The sequence below is a fragment of the Myripristis murdjan genome, chromosome 8 (assembly GCF_902150065.1).
Source record: "Myripristis murdjan chromosome 8, fMyrMur1.1, whole genome shotgun sequence".
NCBI lineage: Eukaryota > Metazoa > Chordata > Actinopteri > Holocentriformes > Holocentridae > Myripristis > Myripristis murdjan.
In genome coordinates, this window is record NC_043987.1 from 31127407 (window position 1) to 31147993 (window position 20587).

At 40.4% G+C, this 20587-nt stretch overlaps 1 protein-coding gene across 1 annotated transcript in view; it reads left to right on the plus strand.

Annotated features, from left to right (window-relative positions):
- The first annotated feature begins 5096 nt into the window (after positions 1 to 5096).
- Positions 5097 to 20587, plus strand: part of LOC115363686 (uncharacterized) — a 33968-nt gene continuing 18477 nt past the window's right edge. Inside the window, exons 1-7 of the mRNA XM_030057963.1 lie at positions 5097 to 5198; positions 9287 to 9583; positions 10296 to 10559; positions 13409 to 13642; positions 14212 to 14265; positions 14710 to 14784; positions 14975 to 15028. Coding sequence (XP_029913823.1) covers positions 5138 to 5198; positions 9287 to 9583; positions 10296 to 10559; positions 13409 to 13642; positions 14212 to 14265; positions 14710 to 14784; positions 14975 to 15028 — 1039 coding nt within the window. The 5' untranslated portion in view covers positions 5097 to 5137. The remainder of the gene's footprint in view (positions 5199 to 9286; positions 9584 to 10295; positions 10560 to 13408; positions 13643 to 14211; positions 14266 to 14709; positions 14785 to 14974; positions 15029 to 20587) is intronic.

Genomic DNA, 20587 nt, shown 5'->3' on the forward strand with positions numbered 1-20587 from the left:
ATTCTTACATAGCCTGCATATAATTTTAAGCTCAATAAATTCAGATAATATTTGACCAGAATTTCAAACATTTGTCCGGTAACTTGAAAACCTGCCAGTCACGTTGTCCGGTGCCAATTCTTTCTAACGGAAATCCTGATTCCACACAAATCGAAAATGTAAAAGGCATCAGTTCCTTGCCAGACACTGGGCGTTTAGAACAGCGAATGTAAAAGCTTTCATGAACCGGATTTTGTTTTAATCTCTAGTGTGTTGTTGCATCAGTAAGTGATGGAGTCGAAAGTTGCAAAACAAACATGTAGGCTATTTATATGAATATGGCGAGGATTATCCTTTGAGGTAAAAACATTCATTAAAAATGGGGGCTTCACAGTAAAATTTATATTTGCTCGTAAAAATCAATAACTTTAACAGACGGTGACAGAGCTGGAAAAAAAGAGATGCGAGGCAGGCAGGTAATGGAAAGACAGGGGAATGAAGAAGACGAATTTAAGGATAAATGCATGGATGGATGGATGGATAGATGGATGGCAAGTAGCTCCAGCAACATTCCAGCAGCCAAGACTGTTCCGCCGGAACTTCGGGGTAATTTTACGGGGCCGTGGCCGTTGTTGCGTGTCTCCACCGCCGGAACTACCCTGAAGGAGAGTGTTCAGGAACCTTTACAGGGGCTAAAAAACAGCCCTGCCTCGGGGTAGGGACTCTGAGCAGCCCCGAAAAAACTCCTGGGTTTACTCACAGTGTGATGTGATGTCAACAGAAAGCAGGCGTCCCTAGCGACACGGCCAACACTACCCAGCTAACACTAACGTGCTAGCTAACGTTAAAAAGACACTTTTTAGCCAGCATTTTTAGGGGCGCTAACGTTAGCTTTAGCGGATGTTAGCTAATGCTAACAACAGGCTTTTTTAACAACACGCATTTTCATGCCCTGGTCATGGTTGCGCAACCGCCCAGTAACTTTACAGGAACCTTCCTCCTACTCGGCCCTCTCAGTGGAGACACGGCAGGTGAGAGGGCTGAGCGAGAGGATGCTCCTGTAGCAGCTCCTGCCCCCCAGATACTACCAGGAACATTCTGGTTGAAACAGGCCTATTGTCCTGAGTGTGTGTTGCTGCTCTCTTCCTCCATGTCACCGCACATTTTAATTAATGATCTTGGTGCTTATTTTAATCTACCTCATCAGCTCTTGCTGCTTATCCTGAACTTCTGAACTTCTTGACTTAAGGGTTTTAGTCAATGGATCTATGTCTGATGTCCTAACATCTAGCACAGGCTCACCCCAAGGGTGCGTACTCTTACCCCTTCTTTTTATTGTATACACAGATAGCTGCAGGTCTGTCAAAGAAAACAGCTATCTTGTTAAGTTCTCTGATGACACCGTTCTCGTTCTCTTGTCCCTCCTCCAGGGTCCAGAATCAGATCACGGCGAGGCTCTCCCTGCCTTCGTCAACTGGTGTGACAAAAATTTTCTTGATCTAAACGTGTCTAAAACAAAAGAACTGATCATCAACTTTAGCAAAAATTCCATTAGGCCGGTTGTAAACTTTATTCATGGCAAGGAGGTTGAAACTGTGGAGTCGTACAGGTACTTAGGTACAGTCTTTGATTCCCAGCTAAAATTTGACATCAACACAGACTCTATTGTTAAAAGAGGTCAACAGAGGATTTACTTACTCAGGAAGTTAAATTCCTTCAATGTTAATAGGAGGGTTCAGTGCTTGTTTTATAAGTCCTTCATTGAAAGTCTTCTGACCTTTTCCTTTATATGTTGGCATAATGGCTTGTGTGTTAAAGATAAAAATCGTCTGAGCAATATTGTGAAGGTGTGCTCAAAGATAATCAGGGTGCAGCTGGAGGACTTGTGTTCCCTTTGGGACAAGCGGGTGGTCAAGAAGGCAAAGGCAATTATGGAAGAGCATGACCATATTTTGTCTGCTGAGTTCCAGTTTATGCCCTCAGGGCGTCGTCTCAAAGCCCCACCTAGGAGAACAAATCGTCTCTCACGATCTTTTATTCCGTCTGCTATAAGACTCTTAAACCTGGACACAAGCCTGTGGGAATGACTTTTCGTACGAACTGACCACCAACATTGATTATGCGTATTTATTTATTGTTGATCTAGTATTGTTTGATTTTATCGGTCTGCTGATTTTTTATGGCTCACCATACTCATTTCTTTTTTCCCCTATTGTCAGAGGCCACTGTGTAGTCTTGTATGCTTTAACTGAGTGTATTGCTGTGTGCAGGCACCCACGCATATGTATGTATGTGTGTTTATGTATGTGTGGTCTTGGCGGATTGCTGAACTGAATTGCCCTTTGGGGATTAATAAAGTCATCTAATATAATCTAATCTAATATTCTATGTTAATCCAATGCAAGGGACCCTTTAGTGAGATTAAAATTGGCACAGTTACGCCAGTCTATACTAATGTGCTGATAAATAATGGTCTACTACAAGTAAATGTTGTAAATATGGTTCAATTTCATTGCATAGAATTGCACGGACACAGTGGTTACAAAATGTTTGGACTCGACAAAGAAATAGAGAGACTCTTGCCACTCACCAAATCATTCACCTATGCAGATCAATGATTCCTGATTTTTTGGTAATTGATCATTCAATATTCAAAATTCAAAAGTACGCTCCCACAGGTGCGGGTTCCATAACCAATGTAACATGTACAATTAAAATAAAAAAATCAGTTGAAATGTCAGTTGAAATAGCAGGAAAAAGTTGTAAACCTTATATTTCTGGGAAATGTTAATTGCATGTTTGGTGCAGGATGCTCAAGATAGAATCAAGATAGAGAAAAATGCTTTATTGTCTACCTTTTTTGTGCAGAAGGCAGAAATTTGTCTTCGACTTGCATACATTGAAAACACATTTGCATAAACATACTAAGTGCATCACAGGACACATTAAAAATGTTAAATAAATCATAATAGAGCAACATTAAATAACACCAAGAGCTTGATGGTAAGAACTGAGCGCTTTTAAGTTTAAAGTGCATTGTGCTGAGGTAGGATTTAAATAAGATGTTCCATACTAGGGTAACAGGCTGGCTTCAAATAAATATAATACTGTATATACAGTACAGGCAAAAAGTTTGAACACACCTTCTCATTCAATGCGTTTTCTTTATTTTCATGACTATTTACATTGTAGATTCTAACTGAAGGAATCAAAACTATGAATGAACACGTGGAGTTATGTACTTAACAAAAAAAGGTGAAATAACTGAAAACATGTTTTATATTCTAGTTTCTTCAAAATAGCCACCCTTTGCTCTGATTACTGCTTTGCACACTCTTGGCATTCTCTCCGTGAGCTTCAAGAGGTAGTCACCTGAAATGGTTTTCCAACAGTCTTGAAGGAGTTCCCAGAGGTGTTTAGCACTTGTTGGCCCCTTTGCCTTCACTCTGCGGTCTAGCTCACCCCAAACCATCTGGATTGGGTTCAGGTCCGGTGACTGTGGAGGCCAGGTCAAGAAACACAAGAAATGTCCATGAGATCTACATTTCGGCGTCGGTTTGGTCCTTCTATCACCCCTAGGTCAGGTTTTGCGTGCATAGGTGGCGCTAGCGAGCCCATTTTTGCACTTAGGGGGTCCGTTTTTCCATTTTATCAAATTTTTCACCAGACCTGGTGTGCGTGTCAAATTTGGTGAGTTTTTGAGCAAGTTTAGGGGGTCAAATTAAGGGTTAGTTGGCCGTAATAATAATAAGAAGAAAGAAACGGTACAAGAACAATAGGGCTTCGCGCTGTTCCAGCGCTCGGGCCCTAATAACAGAGAAATATAATTTCAGTATCTATTCCAGACATGTGTGACTTTACAGTCGAAGCAGTGTTCAAAGTGCAGTCAGTCCAGGCAGCGAGCCCACCCCCCCAATCAGGACCGGAGTGGGACTCAATTTCAGCCCTGGAGTTTAATGCCTCAGACCGGCCCACTTTAAATCATGACCTATTGTTATTAAAATAAAAAAAATATAACGGGTCACGACTATTGTTTGAGCATAGAAAGTGGTTATACTGGAACTAATGCTTGCTTGTTCACACACTCACACATCTGTTCCTTCCATACTGACAGGAGCAATCCCCTCATCACTACTGGCTCCTGGCTCTGCTTCTGACACCAAATCACATTTTAAAAACTGTCATAATTCTCAGCACAAATCTCCCCTTTTTACAAAGCCTTCTGATCAATTCAGGTCAGTTTCATTAATGTAGTGCTGAATCATCTAGCATCTCGGGACACTTTTCATATAGAGCAGGTCTACACCATACTCTTCATTATATTAATTCTAATAATATTCACTCAGTGAGCAATCCTACCTGCCCACTCTGGACTTGTGGGTTCATGGCTGGTGCTTGGTGCTGGATCTTGCTTCTGACTCTGAAGGGCTACAAAACAAAGTTTCCTAATTATGTGGAGTCGCATCATACTATTATTTAAATTATATAACGTTATGTTATATGTCACAATGCCACACAATTCATTGACTTGATAATTAATTAACTTGAACGGTGGTTTGCAGGCAAAGTTCAACATGTTGCCTTACCCGTTTCATCGTCCTCATTTGTCGTTTCAAACCGCGAGCTCGTTTTAGTGGAAAAGTTGCCAATTTTAGCACATTTGGTTGAGTCTGTTTCCAGAGCTTTCCTCTTTTTAATTCTTGCCTTCTCCGCGCCACCCTTGCTCTTTCTATCTTCCATCTTTCAAACACTACTGACCGAGTGCATGGATGTGTTACGTCAGGGGGTGAGTCTGTAAAAAAAAAAAATTAAAAAAAAAAAAAGCTGCCAGTGGAGGCGGAGGCGGCCCAGGGACAGCGGGAAACAGCATAGGTGATCAACCCACTGCCATGACTGAACACCGGCCCCAAAAAAATAAAAAATAAAAAAGTGAACACCGGCCCTCGCGGCCCAAACATCAGACCGGCCCAGAATTGTCCCGGTCCTCCCGATTAGCCACTCCGGGCTTGCCCCCACCCCCCTCTCCGAGACTGACCATTTTACTTTCGCTTTCAGTTCTGTATCCGGATGTAAAGACAGGCGCGACCTGCAGCTCAGACGCTGACGGAAAGGAAAATACAGTTTTATATAAAACAGTTTGTCATTTCTGCCTGTAGACATGGGTAGACGTGTGATTTTCTTGGTGCTCCTAGCTGTGCTGCTGCTGGACTTTACAGAGGGTAAGTTTCATGAAACGCCCCACTTCACTTTCGCGACGGAAACATTCGCTTCAGTGTGATGAAGCAGGGTTCTAAATTAACACCCGCCAACAAATGCGGGTTAAAATTAATTTTGGCGGGTGTTAATAAAAACGTACTAGCCAGTTTGGCCGGTGATGCATGAGGCAGTCATGTCAGTCAGAGCCGCTCTACAGTTCTCGGTCATTTACCCCCCTGGCAGTACTTCCTACATTTCCCATGAACACTGCCGCAATGCTACGTGATGACGTATCAGACGCCCATTGGCTGAGCGCAGACACGCTACAGTCTGCAGTGCAACCGGCGCGAGAAACCATGGAAACGCAAGAAAACACAAAGAAAAGAATGAACGGACTCGGAGCGAGAGCATGGAGGAGCATCAGCTGTTAAAAAGGGGACTGAGCGAGCTAAACAGTAAAGTAAAGTAAAAAGTAAAGTTAAACTAAATGCGACAGACGTCTGGGGGAGAGAAGGAGAAACACACACTTTTTCAACTCAGCGAAAACACAGACATTTTTGGGAGTTAGAAAATAAGTTAGAAAATTTCAACACAGTTTGAAAGCCCAAAGCCTTACCTTTCTCCTTATACCTTTTATTTAATGTCACTTAAACTTACGGACTTAATGTCACTGAGAAAAAAGCAGTTGTTTGACCACTAGTTTTAGGCGATTCTCTCCCAAGTGCCACACAGGGTTTCGTGGCGCACCGCCACGGCAAAATAAATGCCGCCACACCTTCGGAATGATGATTTTTTTTTCTTCCAGATGTTAAAACAATTTTAAATGGATATATATATATACACATATATAGGCTATGTAGCCTTTATTTGCGCAAATATACTACACAGTTTGAAATGATTTAAATATCATGAAATGTTACATTACACTGCAATTAACTTTAGTCATCACTGGCCTGTTTGATTATTACTGCTGCGCGCTCGCAGAGGGAGAGAAAAGGGGCAAGAGAAAGGTAACTGGGCAAGATTAAATTTAATCCACTTTTTTGGTCAAGCCTGTGAAAACGACCCTAATGTTATTGTTAATGTTTACATTGTAGGGCCCATAATTTCCACGATCACGAAATTTGCCAAATAAAACGCAATCTATTTTTTAACGCAGAATATCACCGAATTTGACATAATTTGAATGAATGCTGTTTTTGTTTGAAATATGTACGTATGTCTGGGGAAAATCACATGGAGGGAAGCAAATCTGGGTGGCACAACCGCTCCAGTGGTTTCACCTGCACCTGCACCACCAAGAAAAAAACATTACAACACCTGCATCGGCACCGTACGAGTCCAAAAGGCAAAGAAACTTTCCAACTACAGCAGCGCACTGACATAGATTGTGTAACAAAGCGAGTTGCCACTCCGCGCTATTTTCACTGGTTTACAGCAGCACACTGGCTTAGCTTGTCTATTCAGAGAAGAGGTATCACTTCGGCTTATTTTTCAATCTATGTTATCACATGCATACTACTGCTCATTCATTGGTAGCTGAATTGTTAGGTCTGTTTGATAAGTAATTTACATTTAAAAAGAAGATAATAGTCATAATTTAATATATTGTTAAAGGGGGGGTTTCAAAAAAATTCTACCTTTTTGCACCGTTCACCTCCCTTTGTCTGCATAATTTGACCTCCACATTGATCTAAATGCACATTCTTGAATTCTGGTGAATTCAAAGGTATCATAAACAGAATGGTCACCCAAAGGTTAGTGGGAAATGACATTTTAAGTGTTTTTTCTATTGTGTTTGGTTCCAAAGTTATGCATTTTTGAATATTATTGGCGGCCATCTTGGATTTGACCTCTCCCGGGCCTCAGAGGTCAAATCTGACTTCCCTCCACATCTGAAAATAAACCTCATGGTATAAACTTACTATGGTAGAAGTTTCATGCTTCTATGTAAAAGTGCACAATTTCCCTCGATTTGAGGGCTTAACCACTGTACTAAAAGTGGCAATGCTAGAATGGAAACAGCAGGGCTGTTCAATTACAAATTCATTTGAGTCAGATTTTAAAATGAGGAAGTGTAGATGGGACAGCAACCCAAGGGCATAGGTTTGACTTTGACATTGGTGGGGACATAAAAAGGCGGTGCCCCTGAAAGTTGATGTTTTTTATGCATTTATGACTGCAGTTTCACGTCATGTAGAGCTGCCTACAGCTCGATCAGTTTCCTGAGGAATCAAACAAAATATGCAACTGGCAACTCTGTAGCAACTATTGCAAACACATATACAAACTGTTAATAAATTTACACATGATGAGACCTCTTAGTACACCAGTGGCCTTAATATAAAACTGTACAAAATAATTATCCATGTTTACTCTTATTATCACATTGTTACAAGCCAGTGCTTCACCTGTGAGTCTCCTGTCTCTCTACCTGCATCTTCTCCTCCTGCATCTCTATCTGGCAGGTTTGCTTCTGTCACCTGATAAAATACATTGATGCATGCCCTAACCCAACCTCACCTGTGAGCCTCCAGCCTCTCCTCCTCCATCTCCCCCAGCCTCTCCTCCTCTACAAGTATCTCCTCCAGCCTCTCCTCCTGTATCTCCCCCAGCCTCTCCTCCTCTACAAGTATCTCCTTCAGCCTCTCCTCCTCCAGCCTCCCCTCCTGTATCTCTACTACCTGTCACCTGACAAAAATATATTGATGCATGTCATATGAACAGTGGGAGTGATGGTATGGTTATAGTCTAGATATAGAAAAAAAAAAATCTAGAGTATCGAAAAACCAATTTCACAATTATTATGAGTAATTTATTCCACATCAATATGGATGTATAAAATCACATGAACATTTGTAAGCTGAGGTTTTACTGTATTTTCCTCACAGACTTTCTTTGTTGGTGTTTTTCAAACTGTTGCTGCCTCTCAACACACAAATGATACATGAAAATAGTAAATAAAATAACAAAAAAGTGTAACTCTTTGGCATTAAATTATGCTTTTTTTTTTTTTTTTTTTTTTTTTTTAAATCTCTGTTGTTGAGGCTCTACAGTTATATAACCTTAACATTTTAAATCATGGTTAGTAAAAATGGATTAGTAAAAATTCCTGCTTCCCTAGAGACAACAGACGAATGTCCCTGATAAAAGCTCTCATTTCAAAGAAGCATGCTGAACTATTGTTATAAATTCCACCTGACAACATAAACAGTGAAGAAAAACATGAGTAGCTTAGTTGACTATTATTGTTATCACCATTATTACCATGCAGTGTAGGTGTACAACCACTAGGTGGCACAATCTGGCATGCCCCTTTAATGCATCATTGTCCGTGATGCAAACACTATCAGCCTGAGATGACGAGCTCACGGTTTTATGTTTTGTTCATGAGATTATAATCTGAGTTAGAGATTGAATTTAACAAAAAACAACTGTTATTTGACAAAATGTATTTTATTTGCACTGTAGCTTATATATTGTTTATGAACAGAGAGGCGCTGTTTTTTTATATATACAAGTATATTTAGGTTTAAAGCCAAATATGTCAGTACTGATGGTTTTCACATGAATCATTTTAAATGACCTGCAGTAACTAAATGGAATACCACATTTGATAGAGGCCTCACACTGAATTTAAGACAATGGCCTGAATTTAAGGCAAATGTAGATTTCACCCTCATGACTGATGTAGGTGCATTGAAAGTGTAACTACTTTTTGACAGCTTTATTATTGTACAAAGTAAGCGGTGGGTCCCTAGACAAATAATTCCCCTACATGTGGATCCCGGCATGGAAACAGTTGGGAAACCCTGATCTATAATAACCCCCTTCAACATCAGTCACCTTGCTGCCTATTGTTGAGGTCATAATATGCACCATTTTACAATAATTGCCAAAAAATTACATGTTTTTATTTTCTTGTGTCTTCCTATCAAAATCTAACTACTTATCATAAAAATGTAATGTTTTTTAGATTTTTTTTTTTTTTTTAGCTACCACCCAGCCTAGAAGTTTTGTCACTAAAAGTAATGGGGAAAACTGAAGCCTGCCATTTGAAGTGTCACGTGCTCATTTTCACCTGGACTGACAAACTGCTCTCTCTTTGCAGGTGCAGAGAAACAAGTATACGGTGCAGATGGAGGTAAACTCGTATTGGAGTCACCCATTCCTGCTGAGTTCAAGCCCCTGACAAGCATCCTGTGGAAACATAATCGCAACATGGTGGTGGAATGGATTGAGAAATTAGAAAGTATGGAGTACTACGGAGCATTTCACGGCCACACAACCCTGGATAGAAAGACTGCTCGTTTGGAGATCGACAATTTGACTCTTGTCTATAGTGGGGTGTATTCTTTGGAGTTAAATGGACAACTCCAGAGTGAGACATACATGGTTACTGTGATCAGTAAGTATGTAGTATTTTAGTCATGTGTGTTCTTGTTCTTTACTGTGTTGATGAAAAGTCCAGCTATGAGACTGACAATGTTCATATTGTTATTAGGCTAAGGATAGTTTATAGGTTAGTGTAAGGGATTTTAGTTGTTAATTTTTAGCCTAGGGTTTAGGATTTTATTAGTTATTATTTTATTAGTTAGGATTTTACCAACAAAATTTCCACAGAAACAGTCCCATGACTGCTCTACTCCATTCAAGTTCTGTGATTACAATGCAACTTGTGCGTTCCCAGTGATAGTTTAATCCAGTCGGCTGAAACATAAGTGGGATATCGTCAGCGGTCTAGGATTACAGGGAAATCCTTTTCTTCTGATTATTAGAGATAATCAGTGCAGATCATAAATCGATGCAAGTAAAGGTAATAAGAATACACAACAAATACAGAATAGAAGGTATTACAGGTCAATAGAAGATATTACAGGAATGAGACAGATACAGCAACGTCTTGAGATTAGATGAGCAGTGTTGCTATAGCTAATAAAAGGTTACACCACAGAATAATACAGTTTTTAAAAGTGTTGTTGTTTATCAGGGTCTGATTTTACCGATAATGCCTATATTTGTAGCTAATTTAGATTTATACAGTATGTGAGGTTTCCAAGTTATTGGTACTTCTGTGAGAGAGACTAAAGAAGAAGTAAATCTGTTTCCTCCACCAACAGAGAAAGTCCCAAAGCCCACGGTGACAGTTGAGCCACTGTTTTGTTCTTCCACCTCATCTCTTTGCAAACTGAGCTGCAAGGGAGGGATCCCAGAGGCTGAACCAATCACCTACAGCTGGAGGCCAAATACAGGAAACTGGACTGAGTCAAGTAAACTGTTGAACATCACCAACGATGACAACCGTGTTGAAAGTTTCTTCTGCCAAATGAAGAACCCAGTTAGTGAGGAAGAGAGCGAGCCATGGAAGAATGTATTCTACCCAGGTATGTAGTTTACTCTGCACAGTAATAGAGTAATATAATAATAAAGGTAAAAGATCTTGTCAGCATACAAATGCAGGATTAGCTGTTTGGAAAGTTTATGAGTTTAGGGTCTGGGAATTATTTGTCTTTCATCTACTTAAAGGCTTTTAGTTGTGGCTGTGGACAAAAACAATTTCTATAATGTTTTTTTCTCCTGTTGTCACCTCTAGACTTAAATATTTTAACTTTCAACAAATTTTTATTAGCCTTTATAGCAGGCTGTTTGTCTAAGTTTTAGTTGTAAATTATGTTTGTCAAATGTATTTGAGTTGGTGTGACAATTAAAATGCTAAATATAACCACAAGTCAAAGTAAATTAAACAGTCTTCAACTAAATGCAAAATTTATAGGAATTTGAATATGAATGTATTCTTCCATGTTTGGCAAAAAAAAAAAAAAAAAAAAAAAAAAATCTTTGTGTGTTGGCTAATTAAGGTGGAATCTTTTTTCCAATTGTGGCACCCCCGAGGGATATCTCAAATTTCAGGTTGATATCTGAGTGCGTTCATGAGTTACTGCAAGTTTTATGAAATTCGTCTTGCCTCCAAATTCTAAACCGAGACTACAGGGAAACTTAAATGATTATCAAAATGCCGATAAAATGTATTAGAGGATCAGTGAAGAGAACTGTTTTTGACAAAATGTAAAATAGCAGGAAATCTACTCTGGTGGACATGGGGGAGACTTACACTAAGAGATGCATCTTCACCCTGGAAATCCTGGAAAAAAATGTGTTGCTGCCATGTACAGTTCAGCACTTATGGGCGAAAATGTAAATATGACAGCGCCACCATGTGGCCCAATGAGTATAATTTTGTTTTCCTGAGTTGTGTGCGAGATTTCCAACCTAGCTGCAAAGTTTTGCAAACCAAGAAAGCCAGAATAATCCAAACAACCATAAGAGGGCTCCAGTACCTTTGCTGCTTTGACTCCTAATTATGGAATAAATTGTGCCTATTCCAAAAAAAAGTGTGTAAAGGTCCGTTGGACACTGGACAGGGTTGACAAGGCAGGTAGAAATGCAGGGCCTCTATAAGAACCTGAACTGAGAATGAGCTGTTCTGACTGGGTAGACAAAGCTGATAACAGCTCTTAGCTGAATAGTTTGAATCAGGGGTGTTGTTGGGACCTGAAGACGTCAGGTTAGTCCAATCAGTCACCATTAGGGCTGGGTATTGCCAACAACCTTGTGATGCTCTATGCAGAACAATACAAAGGCCATGATATGATCGGTGTTTGTCTACAGGCGTTTCTTGGCTGCTCTGTACCAGACACATCATAGCAACTGGAAACATCAGCAGTGAAACCTGTGTTTCTATCAGAGGCAGCATATTTATCCTATGATTTCCTAAAAGGCTTTGGTTTCTCCATCAGTGCACAGTCTACCCAGGGTAGGATTATTGAACACAGATACATATTTTCAGCAAAGCTCTGCTTCATAGCCTCACATTTACTCTCACACAGGAGGAGTTGTGTGTGTACAGAGAAAGAGAACATTAGTGACCAAGCTGCTGTAGCCGGAAAGTTAGTGCAGGTTGTGTTATCTAGCTTTTTATGTACTCGCAGTTTCGTGGATTTTTTTTAGTGCAATTTTGCATGCTTTTTTTTTTTTTTTTTTTTTTTTTAACAGCGCATTGTGCTCTGCGTCCTGATTGGCTAAGGGACTGTAGACCACTGTCAATCAATCTCCTCCGTGCCGTGTCTCCTGTACAGTACAGAATGCGTTCATTCTATAATACTGGACTTATTTTTCTACAAAGCTTTGAACTTTGAGAGTTTAAACAAGAGAGAAAAGTGAGAAAATGTTAATGTCTGTCTGAGAAAAGTGTATAAAGTGTGTAGTGAGGGGTTTTACAGCCTTAAAACATCTATAATAATTGTAAAAAATAAAGCTGACTACTTCGCGGATTTCGCCTATTGCGGGTTATTTTTAGAACGTAACCCCCGCGATAAATGAGGGACCACTGTATTCACATTATAAACTGCCTGGTTGCATGTCATGTGGGGAAATTGTGGGGATATTTTGAAGTAGTCAACCAGGAGCACTTACGTTCCTATTTCATGAAACATTTTATTACTTCTTCCCCTCTGAAACTCCAACTCTACTACATTCAAAATCCAACTTCTTACAAACAAACAAAAAAAAAGAAACCGTAGCTCAACAAAGCTGACTGCCGTTTCCAGCGGTGCAACGCTCTAAAGCGGCTTTCACAGAGCGCGCGCACGGCGCAGCCCTGGGCCGGCGCAGCCGTTCATTGTGGATGTGATCGTGGAGCGCGAGGGCTCACCGGTCTGCGTTTATATTTCGAAATCTAGATGATTGACATCATGAGATATGCACTACTCTTGCAAAGACAATGCAGTATAGTCATACATTTATTAGCCTATAAAATCCCATGTGAAGTCACACACACAACAGGTAACGGGTAGGAAAAAATACAGCCTTCGTTCATGTAACATAGTTCAGCTAATTCATAAATTAAAGAACGTATTTGCCTATTTACATGGTTCATCTGAAGCTGCTCGTCTGTTTCGGTCGCGTAGCAACCAGCGCCACATACGTGCATGCGTGCGCCCTACTCTGCACGCGTGTGCACGCTGCTCTGCGCAAGTCTGCGCCATACCCAGCGCAGAGCGCGGCCCAAACCGCGTGCTATGTGAAAGCCGCATCACAATTTATAAACTTTGTCTGAGGGGGGGCCACAGCGGGGTCCAGACTCAGTGTTACGGGGGCACTGGCCCCCTGTTGGCCCCTCCCCAGAACCACCAGTGGACTAAAGATGGAGGAAATCTGTTTTGTCCACCAACAGAGAAAGTCCCAAAGCCCACGGTGGCACTGGAGCCACTGTCTTGTTCTCCCTCCTCACCACCCTGCGCTCTGAGCTGTAACGGAGGGATCCCAGAGGCTGAACCAATCACCTACAGTTGGAGGCGAGATACAGGAGACTGGGCTGAGTCAAGTAAACTGTTGAACATCACCAACGATGATGACCGTGTTGAAAATTTCTTCTGCCAAATGAAGAACCCAGTTAGTGAGGAAGAGAGTGAGCCATGGAAAAATATATTCCACAAAGGTCTGTAGTTTACTCTGCACAGTAAAATGAATAAGAGTTTAACATTTTGTCAGCACACACATGCAGGATTAGCTGTTTGGTGGTATTGATATATTTTCCAGTGGTAATCTGGTTTGTGACTTTGAAGGAAGACTAACACATTTTTAGCACTGACTCAGCCTTTGTTTTTAAACAGATGAACAGCAGCTTCACGTTGCTGTGGCAGTTGGGGTCGTGGCTGCAGTTATTGTGGTTGCTTTTGTTGGTGAGTATTTTTATTTGATTTCTTATAAGTTACCTGAGCTCCTTTTGTTCCAAGTCCCTAATCAACTCATATGCAAGGTTATGAGGAATTACACTTCCCTGGTGATCATTGTCTGTTTGTGTGTGTGTGTGTGTGTGTGTGTGTGTGTGTGTGTGTGTGTGTGTGTGTGTGTGTGTGTGTGTGTGTGTGTGTGTGTGTGTGTGCGTGTGCATGCACATGCACGTATCTGACAAACTAAAACATGACAACATGCATTAATGAAATATTTCCACTGTGTGCTTGTGCTTCATTTCAGCTTTCATATCACAAAGGATCTTTACATTACGTGGTGGATTTGATAATGAAATAGGTAAGTGTTTCACACAAAAGCTTAAATGCTTTTCTGTGCATTTAAAACAGTAAAGAATGAAAAAAAAAAAAATCACATGTATGTGAAGGTCAGAGTTCCTATTTTTTGAACTTTGACCCACAGATTCATTTTCAAATGTGATTAATTAATTTTAAATATTAATCATAATTTATGTAATGTTAGTGTTTTACTGTATTATTGTGTATTATTTGAGTGCTGAAAAGCAAAACTTGATTTGGTTCATAGGTGAGGTGATTGAAATGTTATGCATTGTTGTCACAAATTGAAGAATGCATTAAATCTATGGCACAGTGTTTTACTACAAACACAAGTTTATTGCTATTGATATATTTTCCAGTGGTAATCTGGTTTGTGAACTGTGGCTTGACTTTGAAGGAAGACTAACACATTTTTAGCACTGACTAAGCCTTTGTTTTTAAACAGATGAACTTGACCTTTACTTTAATGTGCTGGCTGGGGTGATGGCTGCATTTCTTCCATTCTTTTCACTGGGTTTTGGTGAGTATTTTTATTTGATTTGTTGTCAGTAACACATATGCAAGATTATGAAGAGTTACACCTTCCTGTTCATTGTGTGTGTGTGTGTGTGTGTGTGTGTGTGTGTGTGTGAAGCTGCAGACAGACCAACACAAATATGACAACATGCATTAATGCAATATTTCCACTGTGTGCTTGTGCTTCATTTCAGCTGTTATATCAGGAAAGATCTTTTCATTCCTTAGCAGATTTGACAATGAAATAGGTAAGTGTTTCCCACAAAAGCACTGAAATAAAAAAACATGTTAACATGAGTTTTTCACCTGCCTTATTCTTTTCACCAGCAGCATTTGGTTGTTGTTGCGTCCTTCACGTCTGCAATAAAACTCACAAACCACTGAGAGACAGAGATTAACCTGCAGGTGTTGCATGCAGATTCCTATCCATTCTGACCTTAAAATGAAACAAAAACTCTGGACGGCTTCCGGTGTAAAATAATTCTATGACTTTTCTTCAAGTTTCTTCTCAATGTTTATGCATCTCCAGATAGCAACAGGTCTTCTACAAAAAAATATTTGATCTACGAGCATTCCAGTCTGCTGGAGTTCTTATTTGTGCTGGTGATCTTAAGATTATTCTCAATCAAAGACTTGATACAACTAATCAAAACAGGAAAATCACCACAGAATGATGGGTTAATAAAAATTGATATCTGGAAAGATTTTCACTGTCTGGATAGATAGTACAAGTTTTTTTTTCAAATCGTCATAATGTTTATTCAAGGACTGATTATATTTTTATGCAAAAATCTGAAAGGCACAGGCTAAAAGAATATGAGATAAGCTCGGGAGAAATATCAAACCACTCAACTATTTATTTAAAATTAGATTTAGATAGCAGACCAAAATCAACAACATGGAAGCTAAATATAAGTGTGCTGAATAACAGTGGGTTTAAGGAAACATTGAAAAACAAATTACAGCCATATTTGAAGGATAATGATAATGGAAGTGTAAACCCTATAATACTATAGGATGCACCCAAAGCAGTCGTGTGGTGAAAAATGATTTCTGAAACTGCATGTGCTGGAAAGATAAAAGCTCAAAAAACTATCAGACCTACAAAAACAGCTTCTGGATCTTGAAGTACAGCATAGTAAAAAATATGGACTCACACTTAATCCTTCAAATGAGACCAATAAAAAAGAGGGGGGTAAGATTTACACTGTAGTAGAGAAAAGCTTGGATTTACAAAACAGATATTATGACCTGGATCTAAAGCCTCTAGGTTATTATCTTGGAGGCTGAGAAAGCAACAGTCTGAAAACACAGTTTATAAAATTAGGGATCCTATTTTTAAGACAATCATGACATAGATGAAAACATTTTCATCAGTCTCTGTACACCCAGCCTACACCATTTGATCCCTGTTAGACTGAAGAATTCCTGAGCCAGTGTGAGCTGCCCTCTTTGGTCAAACTACATAATTATAAGTTAACAAAAGAAATAACACTAGAAGAACTGACAGGGCGATCCCCTCGATGAAATCCTGCAAATATCCAGGGACTGATGGATTTCCGGCAGTATAGTATAAATCATTGAGGGAGCATTTACTACCAATGTTACACAAAAGCTTTAATTATACATTGAGGGAGGGGCTTTTCCCTCCATCTAGGATGGAGGCTATTATCACGGTAATTCCAAAAGAGGGTAAGGATTTCATGGAATGTGGGGCATATAGTCTGATCAGTGTTTTTAAATCAAGATAATAAATTTTATGTAGCTATTTTAACTCAAAGAATGGAGGAAGTGATGCCCTTATTGACAGAGGAGGATCAGACTGGATTTATTGGAGGTAGGCAGACCCAGGATAACATTAGGAGGAGCCTCCACACAACTGAATATATAAAAAAGGAAAAACTCAGAGCTATTTGACTTAGTTTGGATTCCGAAAAAGCTTTTGACTCCGTGGGATGGGCAGTTCTTTACAAAGTAATGGAAAAGTTTGGTTTTCATGAAAAGTTCATTAAGAGCATTAAAACATTGTATAAATCCCCACTGGTCAGATTTAAAGATCTTGTCTTATTGCCTGCGTGAGCAGGCAATAAGACAAGATCCAGAACTGGAGGGTATTGCAATAAGAGAAACAGAATATAAGATGTGCCTTTTTGCCGACGATATCTTGGTCAGTATAAAGAATCCAGAATTGGGACTTCCTAAAGAAATGGACGTGCTGCATATGTATGGAAATATATCAGGCTATACCATTAATATTGACAAAAGGCAAGCATTACTGTTCAGTTTTACACCATCAAACTATCTTAAAAGTAGATTAATGTTTAGATGGGACTCAACATCTATAAAACATCTGGGTGTAAAACTAAGCAAAGACATGTCCCAACTGTACAATGAAAATTATCAACACATCAACACAAAGACAAAACAGGATTGAGATAGATGGGCCTTATTGCCTCTGGACCTTGGCAACAGAGTGATGACAATAAAAATAAATACTTTACCCAGATTACTGTATCTTTTTCAGTCCTTACCTATTAATGTTTCTGATAATCCATTTAAAGAATGCGATAAGGTATTATCTAGATTTATTTGGAACGGTAAATCCCCCAGAGTAAGATAGAAAACTTTACAGTTACTGAAGGATAGTGGTGGGATGGGCTTACCAAACCTTAAAGGTTATTGTTTAGCGGCGCAGCTAAAACCACTGTTACTCTGGTGCAATCAGGAATACTTTGCAAAATGAAAAATCCTTGAGTTCTCATTGTTAGACTGACCTTTACAGAGTTTGCTAGGATATCTATTAATCACTAAAAATGATATCACCCAGAGCCAGTGGGATAGATTTTCTATTGATCTCTGGTCCTGTTTAGTGAAACAACTCGACATTCAAAAAGAAATATAGATACTAACATGGCCGGTGTATGATCCAGATTTTAATCCAGCTGTGAGTGACAGAGGCTTTATTCATTGAGAAAGAAAAGGAATCTTCTTATGTAGGGAGCTTGGACTTAGAATGACCTAAAAATGACAGATATCTTTTAAAGTCTTCATGGTGTCAAAGAAAAAGGCCATAACAAAACATTGGCTTCGTAGGGAACCTCCAACTTTCAGTCAATGGAAAGATATAATTAAAAACATTCAGTGCATGGAACAGAGGACCTTCAGCTTAAGACTGCAAAGAGACAAAGGTGATGTTCTCTGGGAAAACAGAGATATAGGGCCCTATCTTGCGCCAGACTCCCTAAACCCGCTATTTGCGGATTTAGGATTTAGGAAGAGGCGTTCCCCCGTAAAAGTTGCTATCTTGTGCACCTCCTGCTATCCGCAAAACACCTCCGCTACCCGCTATATTATGCATAGGCGTGTTTTGGGCGTTACGCAGTTACACCAATCAGTGTGCCAGGTGCCATTGCCTTTAAGGGCAGGCTGCACTATCCTAAATCCTAAATCCTAAACCCGCGATGGAGAGAGGGAGGTAGATTTTCTCAGGGGTTCTACTGAGGCTAAAGCAAGTTGGCTATATACATACACTATATTACCAAAAGTATTCGCTCACCTGCCTTTACTCATACTATGAACTGAAGTGCCATCCCATTCCTAACCCATAGAGTTCAATATGATGTCGGTCCACCTTTTGCAGCTATTACAGCTTCAACTCTTCTGGGAAGACTGTCCACAAGGTTGAGGAGAGTGTTTATAGGAATTTTTGACCATTCTTCCAAAAGCGCATTGGTGAGGTCACACACTGATGTTGGTCGAGAAGGCCTGGCTCTCGGTCTCCGCTCTAATTCATCCCAAAGGTGTTCTATCGGGTTCAGGTCAGGACTCTGTGCAGGCCAGTCAAGTTCATCCACACCAGACTCTGTCATCCATGTCTTTATGGACCTTGCTTTGTGCACTGGTGCACAGTCATGTTAGAAGAGGAAGGGGCCCGCTCCAAACTGTTCCCACAAGGTTGGGAGCATGGAATTGTCCAAAATGTTTTGGTATCCTGAAGCATTCAAAGTTCCTTTCACTGGAACTAAGGGGCCAAGCCCAGCTCCTGAAAAACAACCCCACACCATAATTCCTCCTCCACCAAATTTCACAGTCGGCACAATGCAGTCTGAAATGTACCGTTCTCCTGGCAACCTCCAAACCCAGACTCGTCCATCAGATTGCCAGATGGAAAAAGCGTGATTCATCACTCCAGAGAACGCGTCTCCACTGCTCTAGAGGCCAGTGGCGGCGTGCTTTACACCATTGCATCCGACGCTTTGCATTGCACTTGGTGATGTGTGGCTTGGCTGCAGCTGCTCGGCCATGGAAACCCATTCCATGAAGCTCTCTGCGTACTGTACTTGGGCTAATCTGAAGGTCACATGAAGTTTGTAGCTCTGTAGCAATTGACTGTGCAGAAAGTCGGCGACCTCTTTGCACTATGCGCTTCAGCATCCGCTGACCCCTCTCCGTCACTTTACGTGGCCTACCACTTCGTGGCTGAGTTGCTGTTGTTCCCAAACGCTTCCATTTTGTTATAATAGAGCTGACAGTTGACTGTGGAATATTTAGGAGCGAGGAAATTTCACGACTGGATTTGTTGCACAGGTGGCATCCTATGACAGTTCCACGCTGGAATTCACTGAGCTCCTGAGAGCGGCCCATTCTTTCACAAATGTCTTGTTTCACAGTCTGCATGCCTGAGTGCTTGATTTTATACACCTGTGGCCAGGCCAAGTGATTAGGACACCTGATTCTGATCATTAGAATGGGTGAGCGAATACTTTTGGTAATATAGTGTATTATATATTATATTATAGGTGAGTTAATTCGGGAGGTGGAGCCACATGTGTCCAAGTGGACGTGTCACAAGGTTGTACTGATTGAGTAAAATCCCCGGGTCACACCACACACACACAAGAGGCAGAGGTGGAACTATGTGTAAACTAATTTATTGACAAGGTAGATTGGGCAAATAAAATATTAAAAATAAAAATATAGCACAGCTGCTGGCTTATGATAAAACAATAAAACGTGCTGGCGTAAGTGTCCAATTAAAACAGTCTTTCCTCTAAACAGTCTTTATGAGTAATATACTCAGTCCATTCCGGCGGCGTCCCGGTATCAGTCCGACCGCGTGCGTGGCGAGGCTCCGTCGGGGCGCGCATTGAAGCCGCCTGGGCGCGCTCTCATAACAGCCCAAACTTTAGGGATAGCGGATAGCGGGTGGTCCTGACCACCCGCTATCCGCTATCCCTAGCGGATAGGGCCCATACAGTACAGGCCAAAAGTTTGGACACACCTTCTCATTCAATGCGTTTTCTTTATTTTCATGACTATTTACATTGTAGATTCTAACTGAAGGAATCAAAACTATGAATGAACACATGTGGAGTTACGTACTTAACAAAAAAAGGTGAAATAACTGAAAACATGTTTTATATTCTAGTTTCTTCAAAATAGCCACCCTTTGCTCTGATTACTGCTTTGTACACTCTTTGCATTCTCTCGATGAGCTTCAAGAGGTAGTCACCTGAAATGGTTTTCACTTCACAGGTGTGCCTTATCAGGGTTAATTAGTGGAATTTCTTGCTTTATCAATGGGGTTGGGACCATCAGTTGTGTTGTGCAGAGGTCAGGTTACTACACAGCTGACAGCCCTATTGGACAACTGTTAAAATTCATATTATGGCAAGAACCAATCAGCTAACTAAAGAAAAACGAGTGGCCATCATTACTTTAAGAACTGAAGGTCAGTCAGTCCGGAAAATTGCAAAAACTTTAAATGTGTCCCCAAGTGGAGTCGCAAAAACCATCAGGCGCTACAA